The sequence below is a fragment of the Monodon monoceros genome, unplaced genomic scaffold (assembly GCF_005190385.1).
Source record: "Monodon monoceros isolate NGI ecotype Baffin Bay Population unplaced genomic scaffold, NGI_Narwhal_1 Super_Scaffold_14, whole genome shotgun sequence".
In the NCBI taxonomy this organism is placed as follows: domain Eukaryota; kingdom Metazoa; phylum Chordata; class Mammalia; order Artiodactyla; family Monodontidae; genus Monodon; species Monodon monoceros.
The window spans coordinates 8,984,988-9,001,736 of NW_021703770.1; the positions used below are offsets into that span (position 1 = coordinate 8,984,988).

The window sequence follows — 16,749 nt, forward strand, 5'->3', positions numbered from 1 at the left end:
TTAAATACCACAGGACATACACAGAATGGATCTGGGAGAAAATGTCCCTGTTACCTAGACAGCTGGAAGTCAGCGCCTGACTTAGTCTAAGCCTGAAGCTTGGAAATCAGTTTTTCATAAGGGGTTGATGGTTGAATTGTTAAGAGGTTACTTTTTTAAAATTTTGCTTTATAGTTTAGTTTGTTTTATAAAACCATACTCTCTGATGTTCCAGGGCATCCTGACTTCTTTTTTTTCTTAATTAATTAATTTATTTTATTTATTTATTTTTGGCCGCGTTGGGTCTTCGTTGCTGCGCGCGGGCTTTCTCTAGTTGCAGCGAGCAGGGGCTACTCTTTGTTGCGGTGCGCGGGCTTCTCATTGCGGTGGCTTCTCTTGTTGCAGAGCACTGGCTCTAGGCGCGTGGGCTTCAGTAGTTGCGGCTCATGGGCTCAGTAGTTGTGGCTCACGGGCTCTAGAGTGCAGGCTCAGTAGTTGGGGCCCATGCGGGCTTAGTTGCTCTGCGGCATGTGGGATCTTCCCGGACCTGGGCTCGAACTCGTGTCCCCTGCATCGGCAGGTGGATTCTTAACCACTGCGCCACCAAGGAAGCCCCCTAACTTCTTTTGAAAATAATATAATGCTCTCTGAATCTTTCAGCTTTTGGCCAAGTAATACCTCTTCCTGAGCCAAGCAGAACATGTGATAAAGGGGTATCAGGGAGACTTTCTGGTCTCTCTTTCTTTTAAATTAAAAGCAGGACGAATGTAGTGTTTTCCTTCCCCGTCATTGCTTAGAGTGACTTAAGAAGGAAATGAAGTACGTAGCAACTCTCTCAGGATGGAGAAGGTTCTTGTTTGTTCTAAGGAGGATGTGTCCTGCCTGATGGTGGGTGACAGTGTCAGACACTCCTGAGCTTGCTTTCTGCAGCTGGGAGGTGTGTTCCAGCTCGTCAGTGTAAATGTGAGGGTCACTCCTCCCATCCGTTGGCAGCTTATCTTTTTCTGGCGCCGAATGTCATTAAAATATGGTCATATTTCTTTCAAGCTGCTTCTTTAAAAAGTGAACCAGTCCTGCTGTGTCCCTAAGGTGAGAGAAACGATGAAGCCCATTTCGCTGGCCAGTGGCCAGCATGTATTGAGCTGCTTCTCTGTGCCTGGCATTTTAAAAACATTTTCCAGTGCTCACAAGAACTCTCCAAGGTCCATGTGATTCTCTCCATTTCCTGTATAAGGACACTGTGGCACAGGGCTCCAGAGATTATGCAGTTATTCAGTGGGAGAGCCAGGATTTGGACCCAGATCAGTCTTGTTTTTTAATTACCTTTGCTCTAGAGATCAGAAGACTTATACTCAAATCCCAGCTCTGCACTCAGTGACTAGATGACCCTAGACAACCCACTTGACCTCTCTGGGCCTGTTTTCCTTATCTGTCTTACAGGTTAATAATAATAATTACCTTCTTTTGTTAGACTGTAATGACACCTTTAAAAAGGGGTATTCCGTGAATTATGTAGGCATCATGGTGAGTGACCGGCACAGAGTAAATACTCAGTAAATACCTCCCAGCTGCCATTATTATTACTGCATCATCGCCTGTTTTCCAAATTATTTCAGTAATTTACGGAGAAATTGGCTAAGGGACAAGTGGGATGTCATGAGGTAATTTCCCCTTTCGTCGGCAAAGCGTCCACGTTCAGGTTGAGTCATATGTCATCAGAACTGACACCTGTGCTTCCCTTTTCAGTGAACAGAACACTTTATCTGTAATAGCTCATCTGATGCCCCTGGAAGCTAGAAAATGTCCACATTTGGAGATAAGCATGCCCGTAGTCAGACAAGGTCAATGACCTGCCTGAGGTTATACATACGGTCGGGTTTAGAGCCAAAATACGGTATGCTTTATGACTCCTAAGCCCACGCACTTCCACTGAACCAGAACCAGCTCAAAGAGAGGGAGGAAGGGAACAGAGAAGCGGGTGCCCCCAGTGGGAGGTTGTGGCTTTGAGTCCCGGCTGGCCAGTAGGTGGGAGAATCAAGCATGGGTGGGGGCCAGGGGCCCCCCAGAGGGACAGTGTGCGGTTGGCAGCCTGTTGGCCTTTGTGGCATCGCTAAGGACTGGCAGGTGTGTTGTTGCCCTGCAATCCCCCAGCCCCGCTCATGCTTCCCACGCAACGCTAGACGTTGGCCCTAAAATAACCATCTGAGAGGGGCTCTACTCAGCCTGTTCTCCCAGGCTAAGTGTCGATTTTTAAATTTTGTCCTGCCTGAGTAACATATGATCTTTTTTTAGAAAATATTTAGAAAATGGAGTTAATGAAAAAGAGGGGGGGAGAAAAAAACATAATCTCAGAAGATTACTGGATTTACATATATGATTTGTTTTGTTTACAAAAATGGATCATACCATAGATTAAAATAATTCTTCATTGCACTGAGTTTTCTTGTAATGTTTGGAAGAATTTAACTATAGGCAAATCGACTTTTTGCGTCTTTCTTCAGCCTTTTAATTGTTAGGAATTTGCCCCTCCTTCCAGTTTGCTTTCACTGCTGGTGGAGAACTTCCCATTTTTATCAACACCATCTCAAAGTAAAACAGTGCACTCTTTCTCCATCAAATGTATGTTTTAAATTATTTATTTATTATTTATTTTTGGCTGTGTTGGGTCTTCGTTTCTGTGCGAGGGCTTTCTCTAGTTGCGGCGAACGGGGGCCACTCTTCATCGCGGTGCACGGGCCTCTCACTGTCGCGGCCTCTCTTGTTGCGGAGCACAGGCTCCAGACGCACAGGCTCAGTAGTCGTGGCTCACGGGCCCAGTTGCTCCGCGGCATGTGGGATCTTCCCGGACCAGGGCTCGAACCCGTGTCCCCTGCATTGGCAGGCAGATTCTCAACCACTGCACCACCAGAGAAGCCCTCAAATGTATGTTTTATAACATGCTTTGCATGCTGTTCAGATCTGTTTGCTTATTCTTGATGTCGAGCAGCACTGTCCAGTAGAACTTTCTGAAATGACGGAAGTGTTGATATTCTTTGTTGTCTCACATGGTACCCACCAGCCACACTTAGCTCCTGAGCACTTGACATGTGGCTGGTGAGACTTCATGAACTGGATTTTAAATTTACTTAATTTTAACCAAATTGGCTGTATGTGGCTAGTGGAAAACACTGTATTGGAAAACACAGATCTAGAGCATTCTCGTTCAAACTCACTTTTTTTTTTTTAACATGATGATTGAATTCCCTTCATGTTGAAAGTGAAAATGAAACACCTTTACAAAAATATCTTCGAAGAACCTGTATCCCTCTGAGAAAGAAGTAACTCCTTCCATGGTAAACCTCTGCGGCTCCAGGGAAGAAAAGCAACATTTACTGAGCACATCCTAACTGCCCAGCACCTTGCTGAGTCATTTTGTGTGTCTTATCTGTATTATTCATCCCATTTAATACCAGTAACATGGGTAGAAGTTTAGTGACTTGCCAGCGTCCCATAGAGGGTAAGTCCCAGAGCCGCAGCCTAGGCCATCATCATCTCATCCCAATGCCCTTGTTTTTCCTGTTGTAAGAAGTCCTGACAGCATCCATCAAGTGTTCTACTTTCAAGCACTTTCTCCAGAAATTAAGTACAGTATCAGAGATTAAAATTAGTTTTGCTGTGGTTAACTTTTTAGCCGTACTTCTGTGTCCTTGGCAGACACTCCTTCCTGGATGTAGAAGAGGCTGGTTCAGGTTAATGCTTTTGGATGGTCTGCTTTGTGCAGAGCATTGTCAGCTGCTCTAGGGTTGCCACTTAGGCCTGGGCACAAGCAAGTGCTCAAAGATGCCATCCCCTTGACTAGAAAGGCTGGGGAAAGCCGCCTGGGGAGGTAGCAGCTGAGCTGAGCCAGGATAGAATGAGAGAGTTTGGTAGGCACGTAATAGTGGGGAAGGGCATTTCAGGCAACGGGAACAGCATATGCGAAGGCTGGGGGAGCAACTGGAAATAATGGAGCATGGCAGGAGGCCAGAGTTTTTAAGGGGAAAATGGTAGGAGATAAAAACCAGAAAGATATTCAGGGGCCAGAACATAGAAGTTATTCAATTTTGTACCAAGAAGTTCAACTTTCATCCCTAAAGACAGTGATGAAAACCTGAATGTTTGTAGGTGAGAATTTACATGTAGCTTGATTACATGAAACCCTTATTTCAGTAAGGGTTCTCTGCTAAAGATGTGAACCTTAAAAAACTTTGGAACTTGTAGAATTTCACTAATCACTTTGAAGGCCACTTCTGACAAGGATGTATTGTTACCATTGAGTGTACATATTAAGCTGGAAAGATATACAAGGATCCCAAAATGTGCCCTCAAAATTCTTAGTCGTGCTTCATTCTTACCTTCTAAGTGAGCATCTGCTGCTCTGTGCTGGGCCCGTTATGATGTGGGGATGAGAGACCGTCCTCGTCCTCAAGGACCTCTTCCTTTCCTGGGGAGAGAGCAGCGCAGGTAACGTGCATTAAGAAATAATCTGCCACGGAGGTTAAAGAAGCTTCCAGCAGGGTGGAGGACATTCTGAACGCAGACACAAACAGGGCTCCTGAGTGGAAGCGCTCAGACAAGAAATCGCGTCACTTGGTAGTGAGAGCAGGGGTGTCAGCACCTGGACCTGATCCCACTTCTGACACTTAATAGTTGCGTCAGCAGCTTGGGCAAGTTCCGCCCTCGCTCTGGGCCTCAGCTCCTCCTTCGGGATGGAGGAGAGACTTGAGGTACTTACCCGCTCGTTCGGGTTGCTGTGAGGGTGTAGATGAAATGTGGTGTCAGGTGATGGTCGCTCAGCAGATGTCAGTGCTTGTTGCCAGTTCAGGGTGAGATGACACCCCCTTCTTAACGTGTGTGGTGGGAGAGCACTTTCCGAATCCGTAGTCCGTACCACTGATTGAGCATCCTGTGTTTCAAGTGTGTAGGGACCCAGGGATCTTTTGGAAACTGGAAGAACCCTTGCTGACTGTCCTCTGGCCTTTATTTCTCTCGTTAGTATCCAGTCAGACTTCATGATATTCCACTGGCAAACGTGTCTCTCTGTCTCTTTCAAATTCAAATATGGCACAACCAGGAAGAATTGTTCTGTGTATGACTCAGTGGGTTGGAGATGTAGGTGTTATCTGCAGTGTCCATGTGACACCTGCTAGCACATGTTAAATTGTGCCTGTAGTTTGTTTATTGGTACATCTTTATAAAATACTGAAATTAGTTTTATAAGTGTTTCGTATAGATATATGGGTAGAGAGTAAATACGTCTCTATGAAAATTTTCAGATTTTTCAGGTAATTATGGTTCATTTCTCTTTTCACACTGCTGATAAATCTCTGATGTTTTCCATTGTAGTTTCTTTCAAGATGGCTTGAAGACAGCTGATAAATTGAAACAGTACATTGAAAAACTGGCTGCTGATTTATATAATGTAAGTTCTTTACAAAATACCTGCACTTTAGCTTGCTGTTTTAGATAAATATCAGTAAATCTGAAATCTGTATTAGAAGAGCATTAAAGAAAAAAGAAGACAAGGTGAAGTGATGTGTCAGCATAAATCTAGGGCCAGTAAATGTTGTTTTGTGGTTTGTTTTGTTTTGTTTTTCTGGTTTAACTCAGAGACATCATCACTTGTCAGATATTCCAGAGTAGTTTCTGGGACATAGGTGGAGCAGGGCAGGGAGTAGATGGATAGCCATTGGTTCTGAATGGCTCTCCGTGCTGGGTTCAGTAGCATCACATATGGGTGCCCTTTGGTCAGGAAATTTTTATCCTGGAAGGAAAAAAATTAAGTGACTGTCTCTGAGTAAGCAGGTTTATGAATTTTTTTTTTGCTTGCTTGTTGGTTTTATATTTCCTCTCCTTTTTTCCCCTACTGTCTAGGTTTTGCTTGTAGAATAGGAAAATCAAGAGGAAAACTTTTTTGAGAAAAAAACTAATTGCATATGAGAAATCTCAAGTTTGTTCTTCGTGAACCGCTTGGCAGTGAATAATATTAAAAGTATACATTTTAGGAGTGTAACTATTGATACATGTGTTCAAATAAGGTTTTAGAGTTACACATGATACCTTATATTCTAATAGAACTTTTCTGATTTTTCTTTGAAAAGTTAACATGGTTCAGGTTGCAGTTAAGTTCCAAGTGATAAATAAGAAAGGCAGCACCAATCCCTTCCCTTCATGTAAACTTTCATATATGCATTAGCTCTTGAGATTCTGGTCATTCTTAGGATTGTCTTCCGTCCCATTCAGTCACATCACGGTATTGATATTTCCACTGCCACCCTTTGAAATACCAGAAGCAAATAACTCAATGTTATTTCTTAACCTTTGTTTAAAATAGTCCTTCAGAGCTAATTGTCTAGCCTAGATGTATTATTTAATAAGGAAGCATGTTGCATTATTCACTAATTTCAAAACTCACTGGTACTTTAAGAAGATGAGAAAATTGTGCCTCTCATATCAAAAATGAGACCGTGTGAAGGACTTTAATAAGGAAATCGACTGTATAATTGAATTGTTTGATGAGTAGTATACATTTGGATGAATTAAAGTCTGCTCATAAATGTATAAGAGATAAGTGATAGAAGAACTGTTTTTCTCTCATAGATAAAACAGACCCAGGATGAAGAAAAGAAACAGCTGACTGCACTCCGAGACTTAATAAAATCCTCCCTTCAACTTGATCAGAAAGAAGTAGGTGATCTGTGTGTGTTTCCAGCAGGGCTAACCGTGTAAGCAGGGCTGCTTGTGATAGCCTTTGTGTTTCCTGATCTGCAGAACAAGCATAATGAGAACTTCCTGCCGGGGGGGGGGGGGGCGCAGACGAGACATAAGACACAGTGCGTACCTATCGTACGAAACACAGTAGGAACGGTCTTTGGGCTCCTGTGCCCTCCTTATAAAAAAAGATAACCCTCACCCCCAACTCCATGACCAGGTTTTCCATCCTGCCTTTAAGGTGTGTGCTTCAGAAGAACACCCTCCCAGGTGTTGATGTACATACCTCAGTTCCTCTTAGATCATCCCTGTTTTTCCAGACAGCCAAGAGGGGCTGTCTCATTTTGCCAGAGAAATATTTTGATACAGATTCCTATAGAGGTTTTGCCCCACAGTTAGGAAAGTTAAGGTTGAGATAGTCTTTGGATGCTGAAATGGAGTTATACGGTGCATGGTAGGTGTTAGATGAATGCAATACAAATGCTTAATTATTAATCTCATCTGTTCATTTGTTTGGTCAGACATCTAATGAATACTTACTGTGTGCTGGCAACTCTTCTAGGCATTAAGCTTGAGTCCCTTCCGTCAAGGATCTCATTGTCTAGTAGGTAATAGAGAGAGTCAGCCATGTGAACAAGTGGCCGGACCTAAAGCGGTATTGATGCTGTAAGACAGAGATTGGGAGGAGGTGTGCCGGGAAAGAGAGGAAACAAAGAGTCTCAGGAGTGAGAAGCTGCCCGGCACATTCAGCAGGCCACAGCAGCCTGGGGCAGGGTGGGTGGAGGAGTGAGAGATGCCGCTTCTGAGGTGAAAACCCAGACCGGATTGTGGAGAACCTTGGATGCACACTAAAGGGAATGGACTTCGTATGAAGGGTACATTAAATAGGGAGCACCGTTTGTTGCATGGGAGAAGGTAAACATTTGCCTGTTTATGTTACGAATTTATTACGGATTCAATTTAAGTGCAGTATTTAAATGCAATATTTAGTCATAATCACACAAAATACAGCATTTTTCGTATGTCAGTTCCTCATCATATTATCTCACAATTGCAAACTATCTGTAAATCCCTAAAATTTCCAAAAGGGGTTCATGAGTCCAAGACAAAAACAAAGCAAACCCCCTCAAACATGGGAAGCCCTGCTCCAGCAACACGAATGTTAAAGCAATCTTGAGGGTTCTCTAGACTGAGTGATTATAGCCCTCTACCCTCCTGCCCCCCCAGAACCAGTTTTATGTACACGTTGGGTCTTCGTACAGCGAGAGGGGTCTGTAGCCCTGTGACACTGAGCGCCTGCTGACCTGTGGGCAGGGAGGTGTGTAGTAGGCATCGGCAGGCAGGGAGGTATGTGGGCTGTGTACCCACGTACAGCAGAAACTAACACACCGTTGTAAAGCAATTATACTCCAGTAAAGATGTAAAAAAAAATTATATAAGCACAATTAAATTATATTAAACAAAAGCAGTAAATTTTAAAAAAAAGAATTTGAGCTCTAAGTAGGATCTTTGGATTTTTAGTAGAAACTGTTCTTAGGGTTGAAAATATTTTATTTTTAATGGTGCTATCCATAAATCAGTCCAAAACCTTCATCTTTTTATTTGAGTCTCAGTAGCTCATAATAGTTTGCAAAGTATCTGTGTTTTACTCGTCTCTCCTTTCACGGTATCCAGTACATTGCCTGGCACCCCAGAACTACTCAATAAATGTTTAGTAAGATGAAACAGAAGGAAATTTTTGCCCACTCCATTCATACCTTACCTTAGAAATTTGAAGCTTCTATAAATAGAGGTTTAGTTTTAAATTGGATGCCAGAAACATTTATAACCCATTAAGTCAATGAGGGTGTTAATTGCTTGCAGTTTTAAAAGATTTGAGGTTTTACTCCTTAATAATGCATTTTATATGTTAATAAGGTTTTCTAATAAGAAAGTAAAGTAATTTGTACTGCTAATAGAGAATGGGAAATTGAACTAAAAAATAATACTGTAGTTTCATTCTATAGTTTACATCTCTTGGCTCACATCATGGATTTTTGCCAAGGTTTTAAGTTCACTATTTGAGTTTTAAATTGTTTACCTGAAGTGAGTTTCGCGTTTGCATTTCTGTTTCCTCAGTACACGTTGATTTCTATTGTGCTTTCAAAGGATTCAGACCCTATTTCATTCCTTCAGTTGTGTTTTATTTTGTTTACTTATTAAGTGTTACCAATTCTCCAAGGTTTATTGTCTCAAAAAAAGAGAATCCTCTTTTCATTTATCTGGAGTGCCCTGCTAAGCCCTCATTTCTCCAAGGACAGAGACAATCATTTGTGTGACTTTCTTAGGCCATAAAACTCATTACTAGTTAATTTAGGATTGTTGATGCTACCTCTGAATCACTGCTTCTTCCTGCTTGGTTTAGTGGAACAGGCTTCTGAGGTCAAGGCCTAGGCATCAGCCACTTTATCCACCTTTAAAACCACATTTGTCTGATAAAAAGCAAGGTCTACTCAATCTGTTTGTTATTCAGAATTGAAAGTTAATTTAGGCTAGTAGTAAATACATGTAAGGAATGTCTTAGTAGTAAGTTTACAGAATATAATAGTTTTCATAAGCTGTCAGCATCTGAATCCTTATTTTTTTTAAAAGGTAAGTATTTTTTTAACTTAGGCTTTCAACATTGTAAATTGACTATATTCCAGTAAAAATTATTTTTAAAAAACCCCAAAATTTAGGCTTTTATTTTAAAGGTTAGCAAACCAGTTAAGATGAGAAGTGCATACTTTTAAAGCGTTCAGACAGATAAGAATTATGTGGGCAGATAAAGGGAAGTTTAGTTCAAAGAAGAGCGTTCCAAGGAAGAGAATTTACTTAATGAGAATTGATATCAAGGAGATTTTAGATTTTGCCTTTAATGTTCTGGAGAGGTATAGCTATGGCAAAGATCCCTAACTCCAGGTTGATAGGTAAGTGATTTTCATGTGATTTCCTTGGGTTAAAGCAGGAGCTCTGTGGATTTCATTTATCCTGGCCTCTTATTTTGTCCCACGGCTCAGGCCTCTACCACCTCATCTAGTTTTCTGTCCTGATTGTTCTTCATTAGCATTATGGCCACATTGCTGCCTCCTTGAAAAAACCCCATGTGTCACTACTATTGTATTGAGGGCTGTCACTAGAGGCACTTGGTAGAGGCAGGCTATCTCTGCCTACTTGGTGTGTGGTACAGGTCCTTGGTCATAGTTCCATCCAGAAAGTACCTGTCAGGGAGGGCAGGGTGGGCCAAATTACTCTGAGTTCAAGGCTGTGGACCCTGGTTAAAAGTAAACATGGAGGGGAATTTTTCAAGATTCCTACGCCCCACTTCTCCCCAGGTGATTAAACTTGTCCAATGAGATGTTTCAGCTGGAGGGAATCTGGCCAGTTAAAGGCAAAGAAATTACTCAGATTAAGAAAATGAACAGAGTTTGTAACCTCTTTCGTTTGAGTCAACTTGCCTGGTACAGCGTGAGCTTAGCTCTCGGCTGCACCTACACGAGAGAGCAGGACGGTGTGGGTTCCGAGGGGGAGCTTCCATCTCTGAGATGGGCTGTGTCCCAGTGTCCTCAGCATGTTCACCCAGCCTGGTTTTTAGGGAGTGTTCGGGGCGTGCTTTTGAACAGTGAACTCATCACGTGTAGAATAGCCCTAACGAGGTGCGCTGTCCTGCAGATTTTCCTGCAGCTATTATTAACATTAATATGCATTCACCGAGCACATGCTGTTTGGTCCAGAGGATCCTAAATGCCAGAAAGAGGCCATCCTGGCCTGGAAGGCGGGCCGTGCACAAGCCGTCAGTAAATAATGGCTGCTTCAGCTTTCTGTCTCTTCACCATCGAGTTGCAGCTTATGAACTGGATATTTTTATTAAATTCTCTTCACTTGGAAAAGAAAGGATCTTCTTACAATTTGTTGCTCTTCTTAGATTTTCTGAGTAATGAACTGGGTTTCACTGAGGTGTTGATTCCCTTTGCACACACACACTTTGAGGTTTGTCAGCCCTTCAATCCTGGTGAAATGTGTACCTCATGCTCTTCCATCAGCTTTTTTTTCTGTTCTCAAATGACCTGAAATGAAACTTGATAAAGATATTTTATTGTCCCATCACCCAAAGTTTATCATGACTCTAAAGGGCGTGTGTGAGAGAGAAATCTGATATTAATTATCTTTACAATGATGTTTTCTCTGTGTGTTACAAAAAGTGCTTAAATTATAGACAATAAGACTGTCAATGAAATTAACTGTATTTTCAACTGTTCTGCCTTTTTTTCTCTTGCTTTTGCCCTTCCTGATCGAAGTCTAGGAGAGTAAGTCAATGCTTTCTGTGAGAATGTATTGTCGTACCTCTGTGTCTAAAGCCCCGTGTTCTCGTCCTACAGTTCGGCATTGTTAGTTTATTTCTTGCATTTCCACAGTGTAATGGCTGCGTCTGGTCATGCAGTCTTTAGAAACGAGGGGGAGCCTCAGTGGATGTTAAATCAAGCTTGTTTGCGTCCGTGTTGTTCTGTCAGCCTTTGTCACCCTGTCACCACGCCATACACTTTTCCCTGCCTTAAAGTCATCTTTTTAAATTAAAAGCATGGTTATAGGTATATTTTTGCAGAGCACTAGTAAGTTACAAAACAAGAATTTTATAGCAATTCTTAGTTCCTCACAGAGGAGGTGTACTTTTCTTTGGGGGTATTTAAGCAGAACATGTGAGGCAGAGGAGGGGTACCTGGAAGAAGATCTCTCGGGATGCATGAGCTTGTCTTGTGGCCCGCTTCGGTTCCTCCAGCCCTTCCTGTGCTCACCTCTGCTGCCAGTGTAGACTGGTTTGAGTCATAGACCAGTCTGTCGCTGCACTGTTCGTTTGAAGTCGAGCTGGCTTCTGAACTAGAAATAGGAGATCTCGACCCCAGGCCTCAGCTCTGCCTCGAACTTGCTTGTGACGCTGGCGGTTGCTTGCCTGCCCAGTTTCCGCCTCTAGAATAAGGACGAGGACCCGACAGCTCTCAGAAGTTCACAGTTCTCTTAGCTCCAGACCAACAGGCAAAGGCTCCATGGCAGAATAGAATCAAGGATTTGAGAACTGTCTCCGGCATTTGTCTAATCTGTGGTTTCTCCTTTCTAGGATTCCCAGAGCCGGCAAGGAGGATACAGCATGCACCAGCTCCAGGGCAACAAGGAGTATGGCAGTGAGAAGAAGGGGTACCTACTGAAGAAAAGCGATGGGTACGTATACAGCCGGCCTGGGGTCCTGTGTGTGCCTAGCATACTTACGGGTGTTAGGAACCTAGGAACCTGTCCCAGCCTCTCAGATAGGGAAACGTACTTACAAGGTTTCCAGTGCACCAGCTTCAGACCTTTAGCACGCTGCTTTCCTCAGTAAGTCTGAGATGTAACCTGCTGTCTTCAGAAGCGGCAGTAGTTGTTCTGTGGTCCCTAAATGGCACCTGCGACTTGTGACGTGCAATTTGAGGAATGCAGGCACTGAGTGGAACTTGAGCACACGGCTCGCTGACTGCATGCTCGCCCACCTCTCTGGTTTCTCCACTGTGGTTTTCTCTGCCAGATGCCCCCCTGGCCGCGCAGACCCCAACCTTGAGAGTCAACCTTGACTCCGCTCTTTCCTCTTGCATCACAGCCAGCCTGACGACAAGCTCTTCCGTTTCTATTGGGTGGGCCAAAAAGTGCCTTTGGTTTGTAAGTAAAAATAAAGGACACATTTTTCATTTTCACCAAGAACTTTATTAAACAACGTATTCACCCTTTTGTTCCACTACCTTCTGCCATTTTTCAGGCAACTTTATAATTCCATCTTCCCGAAACTTTGTATCTTTTTGAGCAAAGAGCTGTTCCTGATGCCTTTTACAGTCTTCCAGGGATTGAAGTTTTTTCCATTAAGAGAATTTTGTAAAGACCTAAATAAATTGAAATCCGAAGGTGCAATGTCTGGTGAATACAGAGGATGAATCAGAACTTCCCAGCCAAGCTGTAACAGTTTTTGCCTGGTCATCAAAGAAACATGCAGTCTTGCGTTATCCTGGTGGAAGGTTATGCATTTTCTGTTGACTAATTCCAAACACTTTTTATCAAGTGCTGCTTTCAGTCGGTCTGATTGGGAACAGTAGTTGTTGGAATTAATCGTTTGGTTTTCCGGAAGAAGCTCGTGATAGAGGACTCCCTTTCAGTCCCACCATATACACAACATAACCTTCTTTGGATGAAGACTAGCCTTTGGTGTGGGTGTTGGCGGTTTATTTTGCTTGCCCCATGATTTCTTCCATTCCACACGATTGTACAGTATCCACTTTTCATTGTCCATCACAATTTATTTTAAAAACGGAATGTTTTCATTACATTTAAGTAGAGAATCACGTGTAGAAATACGGTTAAGAAGGTTTTTTTCACTTACCTTATGTGGAACCCCAAGCATCAAAGTGATTCACATAACCAGGCTGGTGCAAATGATTTTCAAGGCTTGATACGGATATTTTGAGTATGTCAGCCATCTCCCATATGGTATAATGTTGATTGTTCTCGATTAATGTCTCGATTTGATCACTGTCAACTTCAACTGGTCTACCCGACAGTGGAGCATCGTCCAGCGAGAAATCTGCAGCACGAAACTTCACAAACCACTTTTGACAGGTTCGATCAGTCACAGCACCTTCTCCATACACTGCACAGATCTTTTTTTGCGTTTCAGTTGCATTTTTACCTTTCTTGAAATAACAAAGCATAATATGCCGAAAATGTTGCTTTGTTTCTTCCATCTTCAATATTAAAATGGCTACACAAAAATTCACCAATTTTGATAAGTCTTTTTTTAAATGCATGCTGATATGACATTTGTCACATGCAATCTAACAAAACTGTTTCCAATGAAGTTAAAGACAACTAAGTGCTACTAGAGCCATCTTATGCTACTAGAACCATCTTATGGGAAAAACCAAACGAACCTTTTGGCCAACCCAATAACGAGAAGTTATACATGACTTGCCGCCTCTGCTGCCCTGCTCTCAGATGAATACCGTCACCTCTCCTGGACTATTTTGGTGGCCTCCTAACTCGTCTCTCTGTCACTCACTCGTCCCTTCTCCGGTTCATCTCCACACAGCACGTTGGGCTGTTCCCAAAGCCATTCCCCACCTCTCTCTCCAGCCTCATTTGGGCCATTTTTCTCGCTGGTCCTTCCACACAACTTGCCGTCTTTCTGTTGCTTGAACAAATGATTCTGTTTCACAGTAAGTAAGTAGAATCTTGATTATTTGCTTTACTAATTAGCATCCTTTAAAAGAAAGTTTCTTGTTTTCTGATTGTGGATGTGTGCTCCTTGGCTTTATCTAAGACATGTAGATTTTCATTTTGTTTTAATTTGTTTGTTAAAATTGCAACTATTTCTCCTACACATTTCTGGGATCACTGTCAGTTTTGCTCATCATTCTTCCCATGCATTCAACAGATACCTTCTGGGAGTCCTACATGCCAGGCCCTGTTGTAGACACTGGGATGATAACATTGAAACTATAACATTGAAAGTCCTTATCATTATAGAGCTTACATTCTCAACAGGGAGACAGGTGATAACGAAGGAAATATGTTTATACATATATGTGTATGCCTGTAGAAAATTTAGAGTGCTGTTTTATAGGCCTGAAATTTTAACATAATTAGATGATACCAGAATTATCTTAAAGCAGCTTGCTTTTTCAATCAACAGTGTGCTTTAGAAATCTGTTTATGTAGGTCTGCACATATGTAGTTGTTTTCTTCTTTTAAACTCCTACGTAATAATACTCTGTAGTATGAACGTAACTGTAATCATTTCTTCATTCCTCCTGTTAGATTTCTATTGTTTCTCTTGTTTCCCATTTTCACTATCAAAAACGGTGCTATAATGAGCATCCTTGTGCATGCCCACTAGTCTGAATTACCCTCCACCTGGGATAATAAAAGGCAACCAAAATTTTCTGGTTTGTGTGGTTTTTGGTTTGGGGTTGGGGTTTTTTGGTAATGACTGTTATACATCATAACTGTGTTACGATAGTTACGTGAACCAGGTACTGTATCAGCTTGTGTTTGACTCCCTCCTTAGGATCCGGAAAGTGTGGCAGAGAAGGAAGTGCTCCGTCAAGAACGGGATTCTGACCATCTCCCATGCCACAGTAAGTGTGTCTGGTAATTTACCAAGCTGTGTCTTTGATGCCTTCTGGCCACGTGGACTGGAAAGCAAACACGTGCTGTAACCAGCCGTGAAAATTTCCCCAGGTGCCTTTAATGTATGGATTAGGTCGGGGGGTTAGGATATTCCTTTACAAAAGAAATTGGTCCTTTCTTCCTGCTTCATCTCTTGCTCCGCCACAACTTTTTGTCTTCTGCTCCCTGAAACTGAATCAGGTATTCTTTTACTTTATAATCTCATCTTTGGGGAAGTATTACTGGTTGTTCTGAAAAACCTAAAGTTTTCTGAATTATAAAGATGGCAGAGGGTGTTGTGTTCTATACATGAAAAAGTAATGTAGGGAATGAAACAATACGTGTTACACTGTTCAATCTTTTTTTTTATTGTTACTATTTATTTAAATTACTCAAAAAGCCCCTCAGTATGCTAAAGGATTAAAACATATATAAATAAAACAGTGGAATACTGAAATTTCCTCAATTATGACTCCCCTTATTTTAGGAATAAAGGCAATCTAATAGAAAGTGGAAAATAATAAAGCCAGGTTACTAACATTTACATTCTGTTTCCCTTCAGATTGTTGTATACCTATATATTATGTAGTTATACTTACAGTCTATCAGAATTTTTATTTTTATGCTTCGTATCACCCATTTCCAACTAAAAGTTCCAGTATCAACAAAATCCCTGTACTTGTCAAAAAGGTTCAGTCTTGGTGGTAGTCAAAGACATGCACAGTAAAACAAGGAATTACTATTTTGCCCTTTTAAAAATAGCAAAAAAAATTTTTTTAATCTTAAAGATGCAAAGATTATCGTGGAAGATGTGACAAGTAGGAATGGAAACAGCAAAGTGTAGCAAGAGTCTTGACAGAGGTGCATGCGGTTTAATCCAGTGATCCCAGCTTGGAGAGGCTTATAGTTAGAGCTCAGTATCCCGTGCCGAGTGATACTCTTCAGTTCTGTAAGCAGTTAACTGCTAGCAGGATAGTAGAAACAAGGGATGAGCATTTATTACACTGGCTTAGATTTACCTCTGTGGAGGAGGAAAGGAAGTGCCACTTGTTAAGCACTTCCTCGTGCCAGATACTTCATAAAGTTTATTTCATTTAGTCCTCCCCACAGCCCATGTGGTATTATAATCTTCATTTCACAGATGAAGAAAATAAGGCACAGAGAAGCACCATGACTTGGCTGGTAACTGGCAGAGTTGGAAACTCAGGCTTGGGTCTGTCTAGCATTGGGCCTTACGCCCCTTCCAGGCTGCACTCTCCCCAGGGCACGTAATCAGGTCCTGTTCGTCTCCCTTCAGCCCCTTAACAGACCTTGACACAGAATGTGGTCGGTACACACCTGTGGCCAAACCCTTCCAGGTAGTTGGTTATACATGCATCTTAAAAATTATTGGCCTTTATGCAACTTGAGCAGTTATGTCCTCTCTGTCCTATTCCTCCTGCAGAAACCTTGGGCTGATTCCTCAGAGGTCTTCAGCTTCCCTCAGACAGCCCAGCTGAGATTTTTAACTATCATGCCAGTTGGGACAAGCCACCCATCTGATACCAGAAATCCTGCTGGCAGACTTAGATCAGTTAGTAATTATCACTCAGGCTGTCTAAGAGTTAGTCATTTATTCAGCAATGTTTTAATAAGCTTCCACTCTGCCACGTGCTGGATTAGGCATCAAAGATACACAAGCGGAAAATGAGATAACTTTGACCTGCTTATGTTTAATTCCATACACAGTTAACCTTAGGAAACGAGTCCTATGAAGAACTTCTGACAGTAATAACATTAGTTGATGTTAAGTAAGCACTTACTATGAGCCCAGTTATAGAAAATGCTTTATACAGATTACCG

General features: G+C 42.0%; 1 protein-coding gene across 3 annotated transcripts in view; it reads left to right on the forward strand.

Annotated features, from left to right (window-relative positions):
- ASAP1 (ArfGAP with SH3 domain, ankyrin repeat and PH domain 1) overlaps positions 1-16,749 on the forward strand; it is a 318,997-nt gene that overhangs the window by 233,801 nt on the left and 68,447 nt on the right. For all 3 annotated transcript variants that reach the window (XR_003793517.1, XM_029222664.1, XM_029222666.1), the window contains exons 9-12: positions 5,344-5,419; positions 6,598-6,684; positions 11,840-11,940; positions 14,807-14,876. Coding sequence is in view for 2 of the 3 variants with exons in the window: in XM_029222664.1 (XP_029078497.1) it covers positions 5,344-5,419; positions 6,598-6,684; positions 11,840-11,940; positions 14,807-14,876 (334 nt within the window). In the remaining variant the exon portion in view is untranslated. The remainder of the gene's footprint in view (positions 1-5,343; positions 5,420-6,597; positions 6,685-11,839; positions 11,941-14,806; positions 14,877-16,749) is intronic.